The sequence below is a fragment of the Mixophyes fleayi genome, chromosome 8 (assembly GCF_038048845.1).
Source record: "Mixophyes fleayi isolate aMixFle1 chromosome 8, aMixFle1.hap1, whole genome shotgun sequence".
Lineage (NCBI taxonomy): Eukaryota > Metazoa > Chordata > Amphibia > Anura > Limnodynastidae > Mixophyes > Mixophyes fleayi.
The window spans coordinates 107331719-107358379 of NC_134409.1; the positions used below are offsets into that span (position 1 = coordinate 107331719).

At 40.5% G+C, this 26661-nt stretch overlaps 1 protein-coding gene across 4 annotated transcripts in view; it reads left to right on the forward strand.

The window, feature by feature from the left end:
- Positions 1 to 230: 230 nt before the first annotated feature.
- The window catches only part of LOC142099562 (inter-alpha-trypsin inhibitor heavy chain H3-like), a 214513-nt gene continuing 188082 nt past the window's right edge, over positions 231 to 26661 (forward strand). For 3 of the 4 annotated variants that reach the window (XM_075183112.1, XM_075183111.1, XM_075183113.1), the window contains exons 1-3: positions 232 to 416; positions 13046 to 13212; positions 17175 to 17258. In XM_075183112.1, the coding sequence (XP_075039213.1) occupies positions 324 to 416; positions 13046 to 13212; positions 17175 to 17258 (344 nt within the window). In that variant the 5' untranslated portion in view covers positions 232 to 323. Of the gene's footprint in view, positions 417 to 13045; positions 13213 to 17174; positions 17259 to 26661 lie in introns of all 4 variants that reach the window. The other variant, XM_075183110.1, reaches the window with a different exon arrangement.

Here is a 26661-nt window from a genome sequence, read left to right on the forward strand (position 1 = left end):
AATGGCGGTTTTGCAAAACCAAAACCAAAACACGACAGTAATCCAGATCCAAAACCGAATCCAAAACCAAAACACGGGGGTCAGTGACCATCTCTAATATATATATACATATATATATATATATATATATATATATATATATATATATATATAAAACACAAAATATCTTGTTTTAATTCACAAATGCAATAGGAGAGTGGTGTACAACCGACTTCTACTTGTTGCTGGGGCTGCAATATATTTGACATTCCATTAATTATTGACCTACTACCTGATACTATCTATAATAATTTTCTGCCAGAAAGACAAGGCACATTTGCAAAATGGGTCATTTTCTGCAGGTTTATACTTTGTTTTTTTATGTTCTGTCTCTGGTAAATAGTAACTACCTGACTGAAGGACTGAGAAACATTCAGGTCAGTATGTGTTGTTATATGTATACATAGTTATCAATATTTAAGCTCCAAAAATGTGCTTCAGTAGTTGTGCACGTAAGAATGAAACAACACATTAGATATAGGAAGACAAAAGTAAAGAGAACAGTAGAGGACAAAAGCTTACAGGGGGAAAGGAGGGGGGACAATACAGCATAAGTGGTTAACACAGAGGAATAAAAGATCAGAGGGGTTAACCTGCAAGGTAAGAGTAAAGTAGAAGAGGTGAACACTTGGAATAGGGACAGTAGAAAAGTCAGCGGAATGGTTAACACATATTTGGATTAAGACAAGTTGATAGAGGCAACCAGACAGGAGATTAGTGGCTAACAAAACAAGTACTGGACAACAGATAGCAAAGAGAATAAATAACAAAGGGGTTAGCCAATACTAAATGTGATCAAGTTTGGACTGCAGTCATATTAGAACTATAAGTCCCAGGATGCCCTGTCATGCAAGGACTTCTACTTACAGCAGGGGAGCCACTGTTTGCCTACCTTTGCCCTTCAGATTTATTGCTCCTTATTTTTTAAAAGCCTGACAGCCATGTTCAGGTAGTTAAGAGTGTATTTACTTATATATTACTTATATATTGACTTATATTTTAAATATTTGAAGACTCTTGCTGCCACTGGAATTTCCTATCTTTTGTATTAAAAAATGACAGGTTGCTTAACCTCAGTGACCCACAGCCCATTGGTTAGATTGAAACGAATTGGTTAAGTTTCTCACACAATGCGTTATGAAGTCTGCAATCTGCAGATAATTTTTGAAGCACACCTAATGCACACTGCAAACACCTTGGTTTAGCATTTAAATTTGACAACAGATAAGAACCACTTGGCCCATCTAGTTTGCTCATTTTTTAGCCTATGGTAACCTCCAACCCTACTGAATCCTTATTTCTTTTTCAGGATATGCTTATCTCTATCCTAAGAATGTTTAAATTGCTCTACTGTATTAGCCTCTATCACCTCTGATGGGAGGCTATTCACTTACCGTTTCTGTGTGTCTAATGTATTTATATCTGAAGATTCCTCCAGAATAGAGCACAGTATTCTAGATGAGGCCGTATCAATGACCTATACAGTGGCATTTTGCCTGTGTACGCCGCAATGAATGACTGTTTTGGATCTGGCTTTGGATGTGGTTTTGGTTCTAAAACTTATTTGTGTTTTGGTTTTGTTACTGCTTTTTCCCAAAAATCCTGAAAGGTTTTGGTTTTGGATCTGGATTGAATTAAACATTGTGAAAAATCGGTAATGAATAGGTCAAATGATGTGATGTTAAGCTGTTTTTGCTCCTATATTTCTATTTTTAGCATTTACATTCATTTCCAGTCCATTTTCTAATGATTTCTTTGCAACTGTCCAAATTTTCACCAATTTTGACCAAAGTCTGCAGTCTTAAACGAGCTGTCTTAACGATTGATTTTTAAACTTTGCCATTGTTGCATTTGCTTTCTCTGACTCAATTAAAATAGAGGATTTTAACTCACCGTAAAATTGATTTCTCTTACTCCATTGGGGGACACTGGTGGGTGTCAGAGTTTAGGCACTTATCAACTTTTTTGATCTTCACTCTCCTCCCCTACTATGCCGCTCCTCTCCTGTGGATATCTCAGTTTTGACTAACCAAGCGTATGAGAATGGGGTTCCCTGCTTGAAACCTCTGAGCCCTCGTCAATGTCCTGTGTACTGCTATGAGTTCCAGGATATTGATTGAGAGTGTGGCCTCCTGAGGGGAACAGAGTCCCTGAAATCTTAGGGACCCTGTTATCCCTCCCCAGCCTGACAGACTTGTGTCTGTGGTAACTAAGGTCCAAGGGCCGGTCTGAAGAGTCTGGCCCTTGTCCAGATTCTGCTTGGACAACCACCATGCCAGAGAGAGGCGAGTGGGTCTCGACAGGTGAATAATCTGCCTGTCCAAATGCTCCTGAGATCCCGACCACTTCCGAAGAACCTCTATTTGGAGAGCGCAGGAGAGGAATTGTGCAAAAATTACAGCTTCGAATACTGAAACCATGGTCCCCAGAAGCTTCATGTAATTGAGGAGGGATACCTCTGGTCGAGCCAGGAAGGTCCTGGTTCTGCGCAAGGGAGCGCAGACCTTGGCTTCCGGTAAATAGACTCTCTGAATCACTGTGTCGAACACTAGACCCAAAAAGAGCATTTGCTGAGCTGGAATGAGAGATGATTTTGGTAGATTCAGAAACCACCCATGGGCCTTCAGGAACTGCATGGAGATCTGAATATGGCGAGTTAAGAGCTCTGCCGACGGAGGAGATCGTCTAAATAGGGGACTATTGTGACTCCCCTCTGCTGCAGGAGGCCCACCATTACAGCCATCAGCTTGCTGAACACTCGGGAGCGATAGCTAGGCTGAAGGATAGGGCCCTGAACTAAAAGCGAGAAGTTCCTACCGCAAAGCGGAGGAGGCAATGATGACAGTTCCATATGGGGACATGGAGGTAAGCATTCTTGATGTCGATGGAAGCCAGGAACTCTTCCTGCTCCATTCCTGCGATGACAGTCTGAAGGGACTCCATCTTGAACCTTTGAGTTATTACCTGCTTGTTTAGAGAAAATTGGGCGTAAGGATCCGCCCTGTTTTGGTATTAGGAAGAGGCTGGAGTAAAGCCCCAGGCCTCTTTCCTGTGCTAGGACGGGAACAATGACATCAGCTGTCAGCCACTTCTAGAAAGCTTCCTGAAGCTCCTTGCGCCTGAAGGGATAAGGGGGGATAGGGGTCGAGAAGAACCTCGGTGGTGGGATTAGGGCTAGATCTATGATGTAGCCTTGCGACACAATCCCCCATGTCCAACCATCTGCGGTGTTTGCCCATCACTGGCGTTGGAAGCAAAGAAGACGTGCCTGTTATGAGCGTCTAGTTGCTGTCCAATAACGATTGTCCACTTTCCGTATATGTGGTTCCAAAGCACAATTATATTTGTTAGCAAAAACTAGCAAGTGTAACAAGTGAGAATAAAATAAGTACAGCCGTTACTTATCGCAGGCCCTCTGGATCCAGGGTACAGCTATTCAGGTCTGAAGGCTGTGGTCAAGTAAACTGGCCACTGGGTCCAAAGCTCCTGCTTATATACAGTCAGTGAATGCAGTAAAACAATACAGATTATGTGGCTTGCTTCCAGAGGTCCAGGCTTCAGGAAGGTCCAGTGTAATGCAGGTCATTGGCCCGTTCAAATGAAAATATCCAAGGGTGGGGGTCAGCTCTCCAGGAGATGCATTCCAACTTTCTTGCCAAGAATCCAGTTTAAACTAGTCTAGTTACATTACACCGACAATATCATTCTAACCATTTATTCCCTATCATCGATAACTAGAGTTATTCGGCGAATGAACCGGACAACTGCGGATAAATAGGGGATTAGAATGATACTAAACATTACATGTTTCCTGTAACCTGAACCTGTGGTTTCACTAACATGTATATAACTTTAATATGAACCATAAACATTGCTACATTTCAACATAAATAACTTTGTGTTGCAACTACCTTTAATATGAGTTATTTACAAATGTGTATGTTCGTGTGAATGTGTGTAAATGTGTAAACCCTATTGTTGCCACGTGTTGCGGCGGGATACGCTTCTCCATGCCGTACCGTACTCTATGCATAATTTTCAGACAAAGACGATCAAGTTTGCCAGATATCAATTGAAATGACTTTAACCAATTAGCTGACTTCAACAGCTCCACTCTTTGATAGTCTAATAAACTATCACCTAATCGCATTCTCAATGTCAGGATTGTAATGTATTTCTTCACAGACCATGATTTCCGTATCCCTCACCACCATTTCAGTCTCATTTTCAGTGTTTACCTCAGTAGACTGCTTTCCACACTTCCACACAGTAGGAACACATCTGACACATAAGCCAATTACTAAGATGACGCCAAGTATAAGGAAAAGGAGCTTACCAACGCTAGCAACCATTTCCTGCACCCCACTCTCCTAGACCAGAGAACCATTTCACAGGATTCAACCATGAGAATCATCCTGCCACCTTTTCTCCAATCTCATATAATGAAGAATTATGGTACCTTCGAAATTCCCATTTCAGTTCATTTAAAGTTCCCCGAGTAATCCTGGGGGGATCTAGAGCAACCATAACCTGAAAGCCAGAGCTTTCACTAATCAATTTTATAGCTATGGGTTCTTCACCAGGAATCATATTTCTTTTGCCACGATGTTCATACTATGTGTGTATGTATGGTGGGGATGTAGTCTTATGAATACCAACCATTTCTTCATGTGTAACAGTCATGATTTCAGGAACCAGTTTACCTAAGAAACACAAACCCTTGGAACTCGGAGTTACCCAGTAATAAGCTTTTCTGCCACAAACAAAGTACACATCATCTGGGAGAACATAAGGTGCAGTATGACCATTGATCATATCACACAAAATTCTGACAAAACTGACCATGCCTTGTGTCTCCATTTGTTCAAGACACGTTTTAGCATGGATAACATTCTTACAATTACCTATAGAGACTTTTCCAATGGATACTTTCTTATGGCTGTTTACACATCCTAGTCTATGATGTCCATCAACATTTCTGCCTATTGGTGACCTTGCAAGTCTCCCTCCAAAATGAGTGTGGCGAGCCATTGTCTGATCTGGTAGGTCAGCTTCCCAATTCTCCAGTCGTTTTACATGTGAGATATTTAGACACAGTAAAGACCAGTCTAAGAATTATTGGCGAAGTTTGAGAATAGGGAACTTAGTGTTATTGTACGTCCATTCTATGGACCTCCCTCCCCTTAATTCAAGGATCTCAGAGAAATTTAATGGGAACGGCACTAGTCCTATGTTATGCTGTCCCTGAGGCACATGAGAGCACACCCATCACTAAATTTGGTTTAGGACCTTACCCACTAGGGAGTGATAATCCTCCAGATGATACCTGCCCATGTCCAGATTACTATGGACTGGCATCGCTGGATGCATTTCTCTTTAACTAGGGAGTCACAGTGCTTATAAATACAATATTCATCAGACAATACCCCTCACAGTGTCTCTGAGTTCCAGAGCTAGCAGACCTTTTCATAACCCCTGGACCAAGCTTGATAATGGGCTGCGCTGTGGGCTCTATCAACCTTTCTTCCAACTCCATCTCATCAGTATCACTACCAGATCCTGCCTCTGTCTTCCATTCTCCTTCACAAAAATAGGGTCCTATAAAAAATGAAAACAAGAAAAATCCTGAAACAGAAGAAAAACAAAAATTGCCACTCCATTGCTGGGAGGATAGTCTGGGCAACGTCCTTGGCTCAGGTGTCTTGATTGCAGGCTTTAGGTCTCCCGGAACAGATTTACGAGTGACAGATCAGTGTCGTCAGTCTCAACTTTATCTTGTACTTTCTCCGGATTACTGACTTTCCTGCAGTGGGTGGAATGGACCCAAGTGTCTCTTTCTGCAACCTTCAGTGATGTGGTACTGGTCAGCAACACTTGGTACGGGCCTTCCCAACGGTCTGTTAAACAACCTGAGCGTAAGAAATTGTGGATCATAATATATTCCCCAGATTCAACATCATAACAGTTCGTTTATGGCATGCCAGGTGACAGCATTTTTAGTTTTTGTTGTTGTTGTTTTAGCTGTCTGCTCATTTTTATGAGATATTGCACACTCACTTCATTGTTACACTTCAAGTCATCTTGAGGACTTACGATTAAATGAGGTTGTCGGCCAAAAAGTATCTCAAAGGGGGACAGATTAAGAGGAGGTCTGGGAGTGGTTTGGATGCTATGGAGCACTATTGGCAAAGCTTCTGACCACGCCAACCCAGTTTCAGCCATTATCTTACCATGCGTGTTCTTAATAGTACCGTTTACTCTTTCCACCTTACCATTGGCTTGTGGTCGGTAAGGGGTGTGAAGCCTGCTACTGATTCCCATGAGCTTACACATGTTCTGGAAGATATCACCAGTAAAGTGGGTACCCCTATCACTTTCTATGATTCTAGGGATACTGTATCTGCACACAAATTCCTGAACAATTTTCTTTGCAGTAAACACAGCAGTATTAGTGGCTGCTGGATATGCTTCTATCCAATTGGAAAACACATCTATACATACTAACACATATTTGAAATTCCTGCAAGGTGGTAATTGGATATAGTCAATTTATATTGCCTGAAAAGGGATATGGGATGGCTCAGTTGGTATAGTTTTCCCGACATTTTTTTCTCAAACAAGTAAGACAGGACATTGCCTTCTTACCGGCTTGAGGGAAAAGCCAGGTGCACACCAGTATGCTCTTACTATTTTGCACATACCTTCTTTACCCAGATGAGTCAGACCATGTGCTGCCTCAGCCAGACTTGGGTAATATGCTCTGGGAGCCACAGGCCTACCTTGTCCATCTTTCCAGAGTCCCGAGGACTCTTGAACACATCCCTTCGCCTTCCGGACCGCCCTTTCCTGTAGGGAACACAAATTTTGCATTTCAATCAATTTCTGCGTGTCTAATGTCTGAAAAGCTATTATTGTCTCTGTCGATACAGTTATAGGTTGCCTTGCTGCCCATTTAGCAGCTTTGTCCGCCCTGTTATTGCCCAATGACACCGGGCCTTCTTCAGAGGTGTGGGCTTTACACTTTATGATGACTACTGTCTTGGGTAACTGTGTTGCTGTCAGAAGTCATATTATGTGTTGTGAGTGTGCTACTGCTGTCCCTTCTGCTGTCGTAAGGTTTCTAAGATGCCAAAGGACCCGAAATCGTGCACTACCCTGAAGGTGTACCTAGAGTCAGTATATACATTAGCTGACTTAACCTTTGCTAACTCACATGCTCTCCTTAATGCTTCTAGTTCGGCCACTTGGGCTGAGTGAGTTGGGCCAAGGGGTCTAGCTTCTACAACATCCTGATCGTCTACAACAGCATAACCAGTGCAAAGTTCTCCCTTCTCAGTCTGTCTATGACAACTCCCGTCTGTATAAAGCGTAAAATCTACATTTTCTAAGTGGGTGTCATGTATGTCGGGCTTTGCAGTACAGGTCTGGTTCAGATATTCCATACAATCATGCGTATCAGTATTCCTGCAAAACTCATCCCCAACCAGGGTCTACTCACCTCCCACCCTTTGTGCCTCTCGAGGCACATATGGAAGGTATGTAGCTGGATTGAGAGTGCTACATCGTTTGATGGTGATGTTTGAGGGTGTCATCAGAGCTAGTTCCCATTTTGTGAACCTAGCTGAAGAGACATGTCTGGTTTGAGCTGAATTCAACAGAGGTGATACCGCATGAGCTGTATAGACAGTTGAATCATGTCCTAATACTACGTCCTCGCTCTTACTTACCAGAAGAGAAGTTGCTGCTACACTTCTTAGACATGTTGGGAGTGATCTTGCCACAGTGTCCAATTGTGCACTGTAGTATGCTACCGGTCTGTTAGCATCACCATGTTTCTGAGTGAGGACACCTGCTGCACAACCATCAGCTTCCGTACAGTATAGCTCAAAGGGCTTTTCATAATTGGGTATTCCCAATGCAGGTACTCTAGTCAGGCTATCTTTAAGATTAAAGAATGCTTACTCTGACTCCTCTGTGTGTATGACACGTTCTGATTTTGATGAAGAGACTAACTCTTGCAATGGTAACGTTAGAATAGAAAAACCTGGGATCCACACATCCGCAAGAAGGTACGGATTTGCTTCTGGTTCTGCGGCAGGGTCATGTGTTGTATTGCCTCGATTCTGTCCGTTCTCAAGTGTCTTAGCCCTTGGGTGAGACAGTGTCCTAAGTATTTAACCTTAGTCTGACATGGCTGTAACTTGTCCTTCGCAACTTTGTGCCCTGTTTGCGAGAGATGAAGTAACAACAATTTAGTATCATGTAAACATGACTTAAACGAATCAGAGCACAACAGCAAATTGTCCACATATTGAATCAGAACAGATCCATTGCTTGGTTGGAAGGATTGTAAACAGTCATGTAAGGCTTTGGAGAAAAGACTAGGGCTGTCAATGAACCCCTGGGGAAGTCTGGTCCATGTGTATTGCACCCCCCTTTAGGAGAATGCAAAAAGGTATTGGCAGTCAGGGTGAAGAGGGACTGAGAAGAAGGCAGAACAGAGGTCAATGACAGTAAAGTGACTAGCAGACGGTGGAATATGCATGACGTTGACAGCTGGATTGGGCATTACGGGGAATTGGCTCTCAACAACTTTATTAACTCCCCTTAAATCCTGGACTAATCTATAGCCCCTCCCCCCACTCTTCTTCATAGGGAAAATGGGACTATTGGCTGTGCTTGATGTACGAAATAAAATCCCTTGTTGCAACAGCCTCTCAATAACAGGATACACCCCTAATTCCACCTTCGGTTTTAATGGATACTGTGGGAGTATAGTCTATTTACATTATACAGGCAGTATAATTTTAAACATTTATTCCCTAACATTGCTAACTAGAGTATGCAATGTGCGATCCGTTCACCTAATGAACCGAACAACTGCGGATGAATAGGGTATTAAAATGATACTAAACAAGACATATTTCCTACAACCTGAACTTTTGAATTCACTAACATGTATATTACTTATAACCTTAACCATAAATATTGCTACATTTCGACAAAAATAATTATGTGTTGCAACTACAATTAATGTGTACTAATTACAAATGTGTATGTTCGTGTGCATGCATGTAAATGTGTAAACCCTGTTGTTGCCACGTGTTGCATCTGGATACGCTTCTCCACGCCGTAGCGTGCTCTACTCATAATTTTTAGACAAAGACGATCAAGTTTGCTAGATATTAACTGAAATGACTTTATTCAATTAGCTGACTTCGACATGTTTAAACAGGAGAGATCACAATCCAGACACATTTACATTTAAAAACACAGCACAGTTCTTTGTAATTGAACATAGAGCTCTGTCTGTGGGCCCTTTCCCTATGCTAGCACACACAGACACACAGCTAAACAAAGACAAGAGTCCCCCTGGTGTGATGTACATTCATACAGGACTGGTGGACAATAATCCTTTTGCCCAGACTGAAACAATGGACTAGTCTGCAAGATTACAATACATGCTGGCAGACATTTTAATTACTTTCAAAATAGAATATATGCAAGCTTACATATGACTGACAAATATGGAGAACCAGAAGGCTAGAAAAATTATATGTTTTTATAGTCTTTAGTTAGTGAGAAACGAGGTGCAGCCAGGTTGAGGTGATATTAATACCATGTTTTCCCACAGTAATCAAACATGGATTATTTGTTTTACTATTTAGTAAAAGGGTTTTACTTGGTGCAATACAATTGTATAGCTTTGGGTTTTGGATTACATAAGTCCCTCCTTCCCCAGGAAATCTGGGACCATTTCTCACACAGACACGGGGGAGCTAGCATAGTTTTTGTCACTCTCCAGTTACAAATCATATTCTATCCTGCAACACAACACCTAAATCATTGGCTGACAGCGTGTACTCTACTCAGTTGTCATTACTCAGCTATTATTTGCTTCAAAAAAATATTTTTTTTCTATTTTATTCAAATTGCACACTGTAGTGTGTGTATATGATCTAACAGCTTTGTTGACAAAAAACACTGACTTGCATTTGTACTCAACTCAAATGTCAATCATCTTTTGAAAAAAGCAATTATTTAATATTTTACTCTAATTGCACACTCTTCTAGTATGTGTATCTGAATTTGTGGAAGTCCCTCCCTGACCAACATTGCTGTGTGATTGATCATACAGCCCAACCAATACATTTTACCTTTGCATTCTAGCTGGAAAAATATGCAATATGATGTAGCACTAACCCTTGTGTATCAAACTCCCATTGTCCCATAGAGTGTAAGCTTGCGAGCAAGGCCCTCTTACCTCTCTCTCTCTCCCTGTATGTATTACCCTGTATTGTATTATTGCTGTTTGTTTCAAATTGTAAAGCGCTATGGAATTTGCTGGTGCTATGTAAATTGATGATGATGATGGTAACAAGGTGAAATATCACCTTTTATATGCTTCAGAAGATGGAGGAACAGTGAAAAGCCATCCACGCTTACTCAACAAGCCATGACATTGGGAAAGGAGGGGGAATGTACTTTAGTCCAGTGTAGTGGAGAATACTTTACATGTTATGCAAGGTGCTTAAACCATTTGAAGTAATCACATGTTCAGACACTGCTAGCATGAGTCAAGTGATTTCAGTAATTAGTCTTTTGGAAAAGCTGCTCGAAAAATTGAAGGAGGAGGAGATGAAACAAAGCAATTCTGCTAAGTATTTCGTACTTGTACAGTAAGTACTTTATTTGCTTTGCCAGGATCCAAGAGTTATCAACAACTTGAAATCGGATCAGTACATTTTGGTGACTGTGCTTGACCTAGATTTAAGAGCTATGTCTTCTCTTCCTTTCCAACTGACCCAGATCTCAAGAGAAGCAATGAGCTCCTGGTGAGCAAGTTGACAACTTACGTGGTACATGACACAACAACGTCTCCTCCTTCAGTTTCTCAGGCAACTGCTGCTAGGAAAAAGCTTAGCTTTCCCAAGAGACCCAGTGGTGATGCCGATGAGTCGGCACAATATTTTGACATCTGGTCTGTTCTAAAAGAATTGTCCAATACTCTTAACACCTCTGCCATAACTCCACCTGTTCCTACTATCAACTTCCAAAAAATAGTGGAGAATTATTTTAATGGCAGGGCACAAATAGACATGTCAGACTGTCCCTTTACATACTGGGAGTAAAAAAAAGGCAATTTGGAGACCTATGTGCAAACTCGCTTTGCAATACTTAAGCTGTCCACCCTTCATTGTGTTCTCAGAAAGAGTTTTCAGCACAGGCAGGAACCTTGTCAGCAATCGACATAGGAGGCTACTTCCTAAAAATGTGGATAATGTTCATCAAAATGAACTCCAACTTCCAAAATGAAGGCCTTTACCGGCAATTACATCAAAGTACAGAGACTTCTGTAATGGTGGATTCCATCAGGGGTGAATTAATATTGTGTAAGGATAATGTACACACTGATGAGGGTGGGGATGAGGCTGAGGATGATGACAACAACATCTTGCCACTGTGGAGTTCATTGAAAGCACTGTTAGCTTAGCTGCCATAAGCACATTGATAGCTTGTTTTGTGGGGGCCCAAACAAACCAAGTACTTCAGCCACAAAAGTGTCAGTCCTTGTCACTAAAGTGCTTGGTTTGTTAACCTGAACATGTTTTTTTTAATATCCAACATAAGGTTGGGTGGGAAGGTCAAAGGACAATTCCATCTTGCACCACTTTTCTTTTCTGCCACTGCTGTGTGGCAATGTTTTCATAGATGTGCTATAAACAGCTGTGTGTTTGTGCTGTTGCTCTGTTGTTTAGTAACCAGCTCGCTGCAGTCTTTGGCCTAAACTGGATGAAATTAATATTGTGACCTGTGAGGTGATCAAAAGTGACTGGAAATGGCTGTAAATTAATGCTATTAAGGTTAATAATAATGTAGGAACAAAAAAGAGGAAAATTATGTAATCATAGCATTTTTAGCAATTTTTGCAAAAAAATACAGATACAAAACCAAAACACATGCGAGTGGTTTTGGCAAAAATAAAACGGTAAAGTTAATACAGATTCAAAACCCAAACCAAAACACTGGGGTCAGTGAACATCCTTACTACTCACACCTATGGGTGGAGCCCTTGCACAGGAAATGGTCAGTTCTATATAGTGAAAATGTATCCAAAAGGTCTAAAACTGAACTAGCAACTTAGACAGTTTAGACAAAGACTGATATCAGGCCACATGAGGTGGGAGAGGAGTTCTGTCCAGGGAAATTTATTTTGTTGATGGCTAACTATTAAATCTACATGTGTGAATTCAGGTACTCTCTGCATGGAAAATTGAATATTATAATCTTTATCACAGACATTTTTTTAAAACAAATTGTAGAATATGCCAATTTTTTAACATTATTAAAAAAGTATTTATTCTAAATCACAAAACCTAACTATCTCTGTGCATATAAGTCCATTCTGCTGCAGGGATGGGCTTAGTGTGGGGAGTAAAGGTATGGATATAATGACAATTTATTGCCAATGCCTCCACTGACTTCAATGACTATATATTCCGCACAGAAAATAGTATGTTTTGCATAGACTAAATATGCATTGAAAAACAACACATCAATTGCTCATAAATAGGGTTTAAAATTTCCAAATCATGTCTGTGGAATTGACTTTGATACTGTTTTGGGTGAAACCAATAAGCAGTAATAATCCTCGTCAATAATTAGAAAGTACACTGTAATGTGCTTTGTTACATAGGTGAATAATGGCAATATGACTTTTATGTGGAAAGAATGTGAAAACAGCACTTTGAAATAATGTGCTACCAATTCATCTTGGATCACAGATAATTGGTGAGGCAAAGACCTGTTCTTTATAAGTAACTCAGGAATGTGCACTCATTCATTGTGTTGTTATTCTGGATGGATAACTTAAGTAAAGAGAGAGAATTTTGACAATCACAGACAGCAAATACCTTCACATTCCATGCAGAAAGCCCAAAGTCTTTTTACTTTTACATATGTTAATAACTTGTTTATGTTCATTTACATGTTTTGTATTTTTCAGCCAGTTAATAACATAGAAGACTACAGTATAAATATCAACAGTAAAGTGATTTCTCACTTTGCCCATAATGTCATCACCAGTAGAGCTGTTAATCGAGCCAACATATCAAAAGATGCCTTCTTCAATGTGGCTCTGCCAAAATCAGCTTTTATAACTAAATTCAGCATGTAAGTACTGCAAATGTCTTATGTGTGTACGTGTGTATTTGGTATAGCTGGATTAAGATTCAAAGGGGCATGGGGCATTTAAGACAGAGGGGCCCCTATGTTCTAATATGGCTATCATATTAGACAAATACACGGGCAACACTGTGTGCACTACTGTTAGCTGCACATAGCTCTCACTTCATGAGCAAAGCAGTGTGAGGCGGGATATACCTTCCAACTGTCCTTGCAGTCGGACCAAATCCTGAGTAGGTGGTACAGTCACCCAAATTCAGGAATGCCCCACTAGATTCATGACACTTGGCAGGCTGTCCTGCTCTCTCCTACCTGTTCTTGCATCTTTCACTATCTGCTGCTGGTGTCTTAAGCACAGATCCTGCTTAATTAGTTCCTGGATTGTTGGTGCCCTATTTGAAAAGAAAGGCAGGACAAAATTTAGAAAACCCCAGCCAACCCTGGCATTACACACCCACATTTAATAATTAGGTCTCCCTTCCTGCAAATAGCACTAACTATTAAATACAATTACTAATATTCACATGTCATAAATAGCCATCCTTCTCCCCAAAATCAGCTCCATGTTCAATCAATAGCTACCAAACCACCCCCAGCGTTGATTTATAGGTCCCATTACCTTGCCTTAAATTAGTAGGTCCTGCCACCCCAGCCCACAAATAAGGGAAGGGAGGGAGGAATGGATCCCCCCATCCTTCGTCTTGCTATGGTATGTTCGTATATACTACAAGCATAGCTAAATATATAGTTTATATATAAAAAAGTACCTTAAGTAGTGCTAAATTGACATAATTGGAGCCTGTTGGTAGCTAACCATTGGTGCATCCACGCCCCATCCACTTGGTACAACTTTTACAAATAAGATTCTGTAGCTTGCCCAATGTCACAGAGCAGAAAAAATGATCTGACTTCTCAATGGACGAAAAAGCACAATTACCTACAAGCAGGCTTATTTTTAGTTTCGCCAAATGCATAAAAGGGTACTGCTGGCAATGACAATGATTTTGCTGCTGATCAGTGGCGGATCCATGGGGGGGCGATCGGGGCGATCGCCTACCCTAGCAGACACTTGCTGCCGACGGCTGCACAGTATGTGCAGGTCAGTCCAGCCGTGACAGGCAGGGACAGTGTGCTGCCCGGCTGCTCTGACTGTGTTTAAAACACAATCAGAGCAGCCGGGGAGCACACTGTCCCTGCCTGTCATGGCTGGACGGACCTGCACATAGTGTGCAGCCGTCGGCAGCCTAAGATGTTAGAAAGGGGCGTGGCCTAAATTGCGCCCCCTAAATCGCCCCGGGTACAGCATTTTTCTAGATCCGCCCCTGCTGCTGATAACCCCCATCAACTATGATGATTCATGGAGATGCCTTGAATTTAACTGAATACATAAGGAAGCCTATGTAACAAATTTAGTACAGGTACTTATACTGCTACAATACCTGTGCTGTAAGATTGAAATAATTTAAAATATGCTTAATTCTGAGACTAAAGCACTTTTACCGAATTAAGGTATTTATTATTTTTTTCATTTTTTAATAAATTTAATCTATTTAAAAAAAATCCACATTAGTGGAACTGAAAGCCCATATTTGGGCTTTCAGCTTCACTGCACATGCACGATCCAGCTAGCCAGCTTATATTTGCACATATCTGAGTATCTCTCAGTTTCCCTTAAGGTTTTTTGGTACATTGTATAGCTAGAGAAATGAGCCTATTGAACACTAGGGGGTAAATGTATCAAGCTGAGAGTTTTCCAGCGGGTTTGAAAAGTGGAGATGTTGCCTATAGCAACCAATCAGATTCTAGCTGTCATTTTGTAGAATGTACTAAATAAATGATAGCTAGAATCTGATTGGTTTTTCAAACCCGCCGAAAAACTCTCAGCTTGATACATTTACCCCCAGGTCCCATAGTATCACCATTCTACACATTTCATCTTCACTTCAGTTAAACTTACATCAGTTGATTTATATAATTCCCAGTCATTTTTATTTGCTGATAGAAGTAAACAAGTTTTAATTATGCAGGCATATCAACCTCTTTCATCATCAGACAATCTGCTTTGCCGATATGAATCATGGAGGTAAAATACATTGTTTAGTGTTAAGTTAAATTATTTCTGCAGCTCTGTTAAAAAACAAACAAAAAGACAGGTGAATATTCACCAAGACAGTGTCCTGATGGGATATTGTTTAGTTTCAAAAGTTTTAATTACTGTGACATATGTTGTCCTGTTTATGAATCCACAAATCCATACAGTGCAGTTCTATAAAGCAAGTTTGCCAAGTTGTTGCTCTCAATCTGCCTGTTCAGTTAGAGAAGGACCTCCCTTCCAACATGGCAACCTGCTGCAGAGGAGTGAAAGAGATTATGGTGGGTAAATTTAGTTACGTATAAACACACCAGTTCTTTAATGCATCCTAGAAAGAAAAAAAAAAACTTTGATCATTCCATAGAAAGAAGCTTGTGGATTGTGGGAAATAGTTTTTCACAATATCAAAATAAATAATAATCTTTCACTTGTGTAAGTATGTCTAAACTTGAACAACAAAGCTAATATATATGGGCAATTTATAATGTACTAAGTAAAAAAAAATGTTAATTCACGTATCTGCCGGTTTTGCCATTAATATATGACTGCTACTTGGAGAACTCAGCTGGAACACATTTGCTTTTCAGCACTAAAGCTTCTTCCTGAGGAGTTAGTCAGCTGGTCTTGAGTCAGAGCACTTACTTCATGTACATTAGTGGTGGGCAACCGGCACCCCGTGAGCTTCACCTATAACCTCCATCTAGCAGGTCCATATCTGACTTTATTATATAGGATAGAACAACTGAACATGAGCAGCTGACTTCTGCATTACGTGACTTCCTATGCAAAATGGAGGGAGGTCACGCAGCACACCAGAGGAGGAGGAGGGAGTGTAATGTGATCTGCACTGAATGCTCTCCCTCCTTCCTCAGTGGGTTCTAACTGTAAAAGTATTTTCAGTAGATTAACCAGTGTGTGGGAAAGGTGCGAGTGATATGGGGGGATCTGATGGGCATATGAGGGGTATGTGGACAGGTCTGAATGGCCATTGTGGGGCATGTGTGGATGTCTGTGGCATGTTCGGGGCATGTTGGGAGGTCTGCATAGCATATGGAAGACTTTTGAAATGTGATCTGATGGTGTGGGTGCATTCTGTGGCAAGTTTTGACATGAGGGCACATAGGGCTAATTTGTTGCAAGTGGAAAGTCTGAATGGCATGTGGTGGAATTTAGTTCACTCTCATTCTTGATATTAATGCTAATGTGCTCTTGAAGTATATCAGGTTGTCCATCACTGATGTACAATGTTGCCAAGGAATAAAGGGTGTGTGTTCTGTGAATAAGCATGCTGAGAAGAGGGACATCCCAAAGTACCGTTGCTCACTATATCATATGTGTCTTCTTGCAGTAAACCAGTAGTGACTTCTGGTTAAAAAACATATTGGAGTATATTTACTAAACTGCGGTTTTGAAAAAGTGGAGATGTTACGTATAGCATCCAATCAGATTATAGCTTTATTTATTTAGTACATTCTACAAAATGACAGCTACAACCTGATTGGTTGCTATAGGCAAAATCTTCACTTTTTCAAACCCGCAGTTTAGTAAATATACCCTGTTGTATTATACAGTGGTCAAAGTGGGGGTGTATATGTGGTGGTATTCCATGCAGACAGTTCTTCCACTAAATTCATTGTTAGACTATATAAATTCTATCATTCACATTCCCATTATATTTTGTAATCAGCCACTTTTAAGCTTCCATAGCGTCACTTCAAAATTTCCCTTTGACCTCTGCTTTTATAGGATTGCAGCTTTAAGCTTTAAGAAAGTTGTTATTGGAAAGTGGTTTATAAAAATGACATTTTTTGCCAATATTGGGCATTCTGTAAACACCGACTGTTTCAATGTACTGCAGGATAATCAATGGAGTGATGTATGCTGGGAAAATTAACAAAAAGGGAGTTGAAATCGCAAGTGGACATATAGACATACCTGTCAGGTAAATATTTATGATATTATTGGAGGGTGGGCAATTCATTTGTTTGGTTACTATTAGATATTTCAAAATACTTGTGTACCAACTAGTCATTGAAGCTCTAAGCTCTTTGTTATTTAATGTATGGAGGATGGGAAACATTTTTTTCAAGATCTTTAAACAATTTTTAAATTACAAGAAACTTTTGCTGCGCTATCCTTCAATCATTCAATGATAGTAGTACAAAGGTCTTATTCTTTACATAAAAAAAAGTCTTTATATCAAATGTTATAGGTGCATCAATCCTTTACTCATAATCCCACCTTTATGGGTCCAATCTGGAAAATAAAAGAAAGAAAAAGGGAGAGTAGAATCTTTTACAATCTTAAGCTGTTGAGCGATAATATCCTTCAGTAAGGGGTTAAATTTCAACACCTCCCAATGTTTGATTAGTTTTTGTTTGATTTCCCAATCTTTAGTGTTAAAAAATTATATGAATTTTGAATTTTGTTTCTTTTCATATTTTAAAAGATTCTGGTGGTTCATTGCTTTAACTCAACCTTTATTACTTTTAACCAATTCGAAAGGATATTATCTTTCTAACTATCTCACACATTAATTATCTGCTAGCTCTTCATATCTCCAATCATTTGAACAATTCCTTTTTTGTATTATTGTGAAAATGAAATATTTTGTTTCCAAGAGTTAAGAGTACAACTATTAAAAGTGATGATAGCTAATGCTATCCGCTAGTTTAATAAATGTCTTTGTATCTTTGTTTTCCCTGGACTCCATTCAATGGAATAAAAAATAAGGTCTAATAACTTTATTTTATAGTCCTGTATGCATTAGTTTGTATATGTATATAATTCATCAAACTGTTCCTTAAATCCTTCCCATACTAAAATATTATCATCCTATCTCTTTTCTATGCCTTAATATTCTCTTTCAAAGGATTATTATTAAGAATATATCGATCTTCCCCATGTACAAATTAGCAAAACTTGACATGAAGGGAGTCTTCATCACCATATATTTGTAGCTACAAGTTATCCTTAAAGTTAAAATAATAATTTTTTAAAATATTTCATATATTCCAAAATAAAACATTTCCTTCACCCATCCATATCCGCACCCAGCAATAAATAAATATAGGTTAGTGGCTTCCAAACATTTCTCATATGGAATGTTTGTAAATAATGATCACACATCATTTGTACACCACTTTAAACTTTTGCTCCAATCATAACTATCTATCCAATGTTATGGTCACTGAGGGCAACTATCAGGATTGGCACAGGCTTTCCTGAGGCGAGGAGTCCAACGGTCCCCATGGTCTTCACCAAGAACCTCTGCAAGGCAGAATGGATTTTGCTGCTGGGAGGCCGCAGATCGCGATCCTCAGAGTAGCCCCCTGATGTGATAGAAGGTAGATGGACAGATGCAGGTTGATACACAGGAGAGGTAGTCTGGAACAGTAGAAGGAGTCTGTGTCCCAAAAGAGCCACCAGGAAAAGGGAAACTACAAGGTACCACTACTGGGAGTTTCCCAGAGAGAGATCAGGAGAAGAGTCCTTTCCTATGCACAGGCTGGATTACACAGGCAGGTACAGAGGTCGTGGTCAATATACCAAACCAGGTTGGATACACTCTGAGGTACGCGGTGCTGAGGACAATCCAGAAAGGGAGGTCAGTGATCAAGCCAGGTTGGATACACACTGAAGAAAGCAGCACAAGGTTTCATACAGGAAACGTAGTCAGACAAGCCACGAGAAATTCACTAGGAGCCAAGAACCAGAAAGCACAGTAGGAGCCAGAAGCAGGGGTTAGCAATCTGTTGCTCTGATACAGACAGTGTATCACAGTGGATCTTATATAGTGCAGGGAGTTTCAATCTCCCCACCCAGAGTCACATGATCGCAGCACCAAGTAGAAAGTAAGCAAGTGAGTGCTGTGGTCAAAAGAGTGGAGCAGGTACGTTTCAAATATCATTGTAATTTATAAACATATTTCTTCAAATAAAGGTTTTAGCTGTTGGAGGTTGCTGAGATTATAGGTCTACCTGTGGGCTTCTGCAAATCCTTATGGGTTTTTGGCAAAAAAAAATATATATTTTATTACCCAAGATATAAAGCCTATATATAACATTTGCTTAAAATGATCTCTAGCTCTGCTTACCTAACCACTGAATCTCTATCCAATTTAGTATAGGTTGTCATGTCTGACAATAGTCTAGTTGCTTCTTTAAGATAATTTTCCTGATCCATAACCATGAAACCTTAACCTTTATCTGCTGGCTGAGTTATAATATTCTAACTTGTCTCAAAGGATTTACGTTCTTTTGGGGATGTTATTCTTAACTTTAAAGTGATTAAGAACTGTATCATTATAATTTCACTTTGACGCTAAAGAGTAAAAAGTAGACTTTGGCTTTAAACCAGAACTCATGGAGCTCTTTGTATATATTTCAAAATGATAGTTATAGCTATTTCCTTTTTATTTAACTTTAAAAAAAAAAATATATGTCTCTTTAAGATAAAGTTCCTTATGAATTTATTGGTATCCAGAAATAGCTCATAGCTATTTCATAGTCCGATACAATTACAAGATCCTAGAATAACTCTTAAGGACCATTTAATACATAAATCTATATGTAAAGGTCCATACTAATATATTCAAATGCAATTGATAATTTTATTATATATCCAGATTAATCTCACAGGGGAACATCAAAATAAATCAACTACACAAGAGAACATAACACCCAATTCAAGATTTACAAGACTATCTCATAGTATTATAAGACCAATTGATATAGAGGATTTGCAACATGACAAGACAAAGGGACATATGTATATCCAAAAACACATGTTTATATATGTATCTATAGGTATGCATACATGTAACCCTCCAATTTGTCAAATTGAAAAGGAACATACAACAATAAGGGGCAATCATCAGATATTATTAATCTCTATCATATCATTTAGACCCAAAGGCATCAGTGATTTTAGTCTAAGAGGTATAATTACTAAACTGCGGGTTTGAAATGTGGAGAAGTTGCCTATAGCAACCAATCAAATTCTAGCTATTTTGTAGAATGTACTAAATAAATAATAAATATAATCTGATTGGTTGCTATAGGCAACATCTCCACTTTTTCAAATCCGCAGTTTAGCCCTGAATGTCCAATATGCCTCTCTTTTACAGAGAAGATTAAACCTGTCTCCTCCTCTGTTAGTAACATGTATTTGCTCAATTACCCTCACTTTAAGGCCCTCTAAATTGCCATTTCTACATAAGTTGACATATTATGATAAACAATGTAATAAACTTTTAAGATTTTTGAGAATTTTCCGCCGATGTTCAGCAAAGCGTACACCCAAAGACCTGATTGTACAACCAATGTACTGAATACAAGATACAATCTTGGAAATAAACAATATCCAATATTTCTGATCACATGAAAGCAGCAAAATCTGACATGAGCCCAGATTGCCTCAAATTTGGGACCCAGCTAAGTAGTCTTTGTGGAATCTGAATATTTCTTGTAGAAAACTAGACATCAAAAGAAATTTAAAATGTCTATTATGTAATTTAAAAACTGATGCATGAGATAAAGCCTTGTAATCATCTTTCCAAACGGTTATATGTGTCTTTGTGGTATCAAAGATTTCTGAGAAATCAGGAGAACACGAAAATGATTGGGACTTTTGATGAAGTCCATATTACAGTACAATGGTGAAACCTTTGTGGCAGAATTATTGTAGGAAAACTTTGCCAATGGTACATGTTCTGACCAATCAACATAGAGTTGTGAACTGTAACATTTCAGAAATTGTTCCAGGGTCTGATTCACCCGCTCTATCTATCCATTAGTTTGTGTGTGATATGTGCAAGAATAACTGAGATTAGTACCAAGGAGACTGCAAAAAGCTCTCCAAAGCTGAGCAGAAATTGTAGCCCTCTGTCTGTTTTTTTTCTACCAAAGGAATTCCTTGTAGGTAGTAGGGTGAGTGATATGAAATGAGCCATCTTGCTGAGCCATTCTACCATGACCAGGGCTGCCAAGAAGAATTCAGGGCCCGGGTACAACAAATTCATGGGGCCCCCCCTCATAGTCAAGTAAGCTCCAAAAAATTTTTGCGCCGCCCTACGGCGGCGCAACAAAATTTAGGTGTGTGGTCATACATTCAGGGGCGTGGCTAGCCAAACGTCGGTGCAAAATTTTTGGGAGGTGTGGTCATGCATTTGGGGGCGTGGCAAACGTGCCATTGGGGCGTGTCTAACATCAAAACCACTAGGCTCTCAATTCGCCAGAGCGTCACATATGTTCAAGCACTCCTGACTTTCAGGACATCTACCACCACAGTGTAGTATACAAACAATGCAGTGTGTACACAAACAGTTCAGTCTTGGCCTACACCTTACATTGGGCACAACATTCACCAAAAATTGGTATTGTCCCTACTAGAATCACAACATTTCACACACTCTGCTGCTCTCTCCTACCTGTTCTTCTCACTTTCTCCACCTGTGGCTGCTGGTTTCTTTAGTTGTGGCTTGTCCGGATCCAGAAATGTTGAAGGACCTATTTTGGAAAAAAAATGGCTACATTTAGAAAATTACAGTCAGCCCCGGCGTTAAATCAATAGCACCCACGATTAATAATTAGGCCTTCCTCCAGCCCCAACATTAAAATAATACTATTCACATTTAATAAATAAACCTATTTCCCTTCCTGCAAACAGCCCCAGCAATACCTATTTCCCGCAACCATCACTGCCATTAAATAATTCATAGTCACATTTAATAAATAGACCTCATTCTCCCTAAACTCACCCCAAGATTCAATAGCCCCCAAACCACCCCATCTTAAATTAATAGTCCCCACTATTAAATTGCCTCACCATCACCCTACAAACAAAATAGTGCCCATTAATTAGCCGCCACCTACCTCACACACACTACATTGCAACAAGCCCCCTGTGCCATCACACACACAATACTGTGCCCCTTCATCACAACTACACTGTACACCCTTATGCTCACACTGCGACCTCCATGCTGCTTTTCCCCCTTCTTTTTTACTTTGTGCCTCTCTCCCACTTTTTTTATTCCTCTGTTCCTCTCTCCCACTTTTGTTTCCTCCTCTGTTCCTCTCTCCCACTTTTTTTTCCTCCTCTGTTCCTCTCTCCCACTTTTTTTTCCTCCTGTTCCTCTCTCCCACTTTATTTTCCTCCTGTTTCTCTCTCCCACTTTATTTTCCTCCTGTTCCTCTCTCCCACTTTTTTTCCCTCCTCTGTTCCTCTCTCCCCAATTTTTTTTTATTCCCCTGTGGCTCTCTCCTTTTTTCCTCCTCTGTTCCTCTCGCCCACTTTTTTTTTCCTCCTCTGTTTCTCTCTCCCCTCTCTTTATTTTCCTCCTGTTCCTCTCTCCCACTTTATTTTCCTCCTGTTCCTCTCTCCCACTTTTTTTCCCTCCTCTGTTCCTCTCTCCCCAATTTTTTTTTATTCCCCTGTGGCTCTCTCCTTTTTTCCTCCTCTGTTCCTCTCGCCCACTTTTTTTTTCTCCTCTGTTTCTCTCTCCCCTCTCTTTATAGTACTGTCCCTCTCTGTTTTCCTCCCCTTGCCTCTCCGTTTCTTTACTTACCTTTTGTCAACTTCTTTCTTTTCTTTTCTGCTCTTCTGTCTCCTCTCCTGTCTTCTTTCTTCATGCTGGCTGCGGCGCTCCTCACAGACTGACAGGCGTGACTTGATGACGTCACGCCCGGCAGTCAGTGTGAATGGAGGAGAGGAGGGACACGGCGCCGCGCGATCACGTGAGTATTGGGGTTTTTTGGGTCTTTTTTCTTCCAGCTCCCAAGAAACCCAAGATTCTCCCCCCGCCCCCCCCCCCCGGGTAAACTGTACCCGCTCCCCCCCCCTCTCGGCGGCCCTGACCATGACCCAGTGTTAGGATTTCCAGTATGAACTCCATGGAGAGTAGTTGTAAAATGAAACTGAAGTCTTTATTTAAACACAGATCACAGAGGTATAGCTAGGTGCAGTCAATAGCAAACAAAAGTACATAGGAGTAGAAGGTGCAATGGGTGGAGTGCAGGTACAGGACAGCAGTATTACCAGGTTTAGCTTGGAGGCTGGAGATGCTGGATACCAAGCACAATAACATAACTGTAGATACAGGATACCAGGATTGCCATATTTAGCTTGGAAGGTGGAGACACTGGATACCAAGCACAAAAAGATGACTGCAGGCACATGATACCAGGATTACCAGGCTTAGCTGAGAGGAGCTGAGGACACAGGATGATTCATGAGAGAATCAGACAGGAGGAAGGTCAGGCAAGACAGTATCCCTGTCTTAAATGCAGATACCAGATGCTCAAACCACAAGGAAATTAGGATTGCTCGAAAAAGTCAGAGTTATAGTCCAGAATTGGGCACATAGCTGAAAAGTCTTCATCTAAGGGCCAAAAATGTGTAGAAACTGTACCCAAAGTAATCTGAGACCCAAGCGCCCCACATTTATTTTTCTTCCCTTTCTTTTTCAAGACTTAAAGGATTGCTCAATTTGAACAGAATATTAAGGTAACTGCAAGGTCGGGTTAACTGGAGATATTGAACATGGTACAGATAAACCGCAGGTTGAATTTGCAAGTGATGGGGCAACTCTTTCATCACTGCAGCAGTAAAAACTTTTAAGTTTGAAGGAAGGGGAGCTCTGAACTCCATAAAAGGTTATGACCATTCTAAAACTTTCCCTGTAAAGTTAGACAAGAAGTATGCTTGCCTGTGTGTGTTATTGGCATTATCTGTAGAGAGGTAAAATAAGATAGACAAAACTCTATAAGGTTCCCATATTGTGCAATGTCCCCATCGAAGGTAGGTGGTAGGAATTCTAGAACAGAAAATAAATTGTCAGTTTTGACAAATATGGTAATCTTGGGAACCACACTGGAAGAAGAACCGGCAGATAAGAAAGGTGTCTTGGTCAACCTAGAGGACTCGGACTGAGCATATAACCCAGAAGGCCAGGATTGGACACACAACTCGGAAGGCTCGGGTTAAGCACATATGTCATTAGACCCAGACTGGGCTCACAAGTTGGAAGACCCAGACTGGGTTCCCAAATTGAAAAACTCAGGTAGAGCACAGATGTCAGAAGGCCCGGACTAAGCACACAATTCAAATTTGGTAGCACTATGAGGCACCTTTGACTAAACAGAACTGTGAGCCATCTCTGACCAAACAGAGCCATGAGACACCTCTGACCAAGCAGCATTACGAAGCGCCTCAGACTGAGCAACACTATGAGGCACCTCTGACCCAACCAAACCGTGAGGCACATCTGACCCAACAAAGCAGCGAGGCACCTCTGACCCAACAGAACCATGAGGCACCTCTGACCGAGCACAACTATGAGGCAGCTTTGACTGACCAGAGCCATGAGGTAACCTTGACTGAACAGAGCATCTCTGGATGAACGGTGCTGTGTGGCATCTCTGGAGCTGGCTGATGGGACAGTGCTGTCACTGGAGCAGGCTGGAGGGGCAAAACCCTCTCTGGAGCAGACTGAAGGAGCAGAACCCACTCTTCAGGAGGGACAAAACCCTCTATGGAGTAGACTGGAAAGACAAAACCCTCTCTGGAGCAGGCTGGAGGGACAGCACTCTGTCTGGAGCAGGCTGGAGGGACAGCACACTGTCTGGAGCAGGCGGAGGGGCAGAGCCCTCTCTGGAGCAGGATGGATAGGCAGCGCTCTCTCTGGAGCAGGTTAGAGTGATGTCTTAGAAGGCTAGAAAGCAATTCCAACTTGAATTTGTTTTCAGAGTTCAGTGAACCCTTGAAACCAGAGGTAATTTGGGTCTATGCAGCGGACACTGCATCAGGAAATGCTCTGAGTTGGCACACAGTAAAGACATAGATGGTTGACCCTTCTGTGCTTACTCTTCTCCTCAGAAAAGAGGGATGTGTGTGGCCTTTCTGTTTGGAATCCTCAGTGTTAGGAGCCACAGACATTTGAACAGGTGCAGCATAATTAGGGTCTTTAGAACAAACTATAGACTCTGGAGGATGTATTGCGGTCTGAACGTTCTCCCTGAAAAAATAATTCATTGCTCCAGAACTGGTATTCAAGTAGGAACCACTCGGAAAGGAAATGGGAAGCTATTTACGCCCAGTAACATTATAGAGACTTGTGATATTTGAGAGCAAAGTTGTAAAATCTTCCCCTGAAGCATCTGAAAGTAAGGAATTTCAGATAAAATAGTAGACATGGTCTCTGGATGTCAAACACTGAGTTCATAAACCAACACACTAGGAATCACCTGGACAAGAGCAGCAAGTGTGCAATCTGCAGTCTCTAATTTTTATAGCCAGTTCATCAGAATTGCCAGTATGAATTGAACAGAGATTAGTTGTAAAATTATATAATGGGCCTGATTCCTTAAGGAAAGCTAAGCAAAAAATTGAGTAAAGTTTTCTTACTTAAGTTTTCTAGGCAAAACCATGTTGCAATGCAAGGGGAGCAAATTAGTTTATTATTTTGCACATAAGGAAAATAGTGGCTGTTTTTTCATGTAGCACACAAATACTTGATAGCATATATGTACACTGAAATTTAAAGTTGATCTAGGACATGCCCTTCCCCAAATATAAATCTGCCATCACATTTTAAATTTACTCCCCCCCCCCACCAATGCAACACGGTTTTGCCTTACTTGCTTACTTTTACTTAACTTTCCTTAATGAATCAGACCCAGAGTTTTTATTTAAGCACAGATCACACAGGTATAACTAGGTGCAGTCAATGGTTAAACAGCAAATACATGTTCATTGGGAAAGCAGGTACAAATGTGTGGAGTGCAGACACATGGCAGCAGTATTACCATGTTTAGCTAGGAGGATGGAGAAGCTGGATTCTGGATACAAAGGGTAAACTGCAGATACTGATATCAGGAAACCTTTGGAAGATGGTAGTTTCTCCACAAAATCCAGGGATACATGTGCCTAAGGATGTTTGGGGATTGGTAGAGGATTCACAATGCTAAAATATACAGTTCAGAGAACTTTATTACTAGAACAAAGTTCACATGAACAAACATAATCTCTAATATTCTTTTTACGAGTAAGCCACCAGACTAGTTCGGAGAGAATCTTACTAATTCCAGGGTGACTGGATATTTTATGAACATGTGATTATGACAACAGTAAATGTTGCAAATTTTCGGAAACAAATTGCAGTTGATTGGGTTTAGCATTTGGAAAAAACATAATCTCTATTATCCTTTTCACCAGTAGGCCACAAGACTAGCTTGGAGAGAATCTTACTAATTCCAGGGTGACCGGCTATTTTATGATCATGTGATTCTGACAACAGTAAATGTTGCAGATTTTATGGAACAAATTGCAGTTGATTGGGTTTA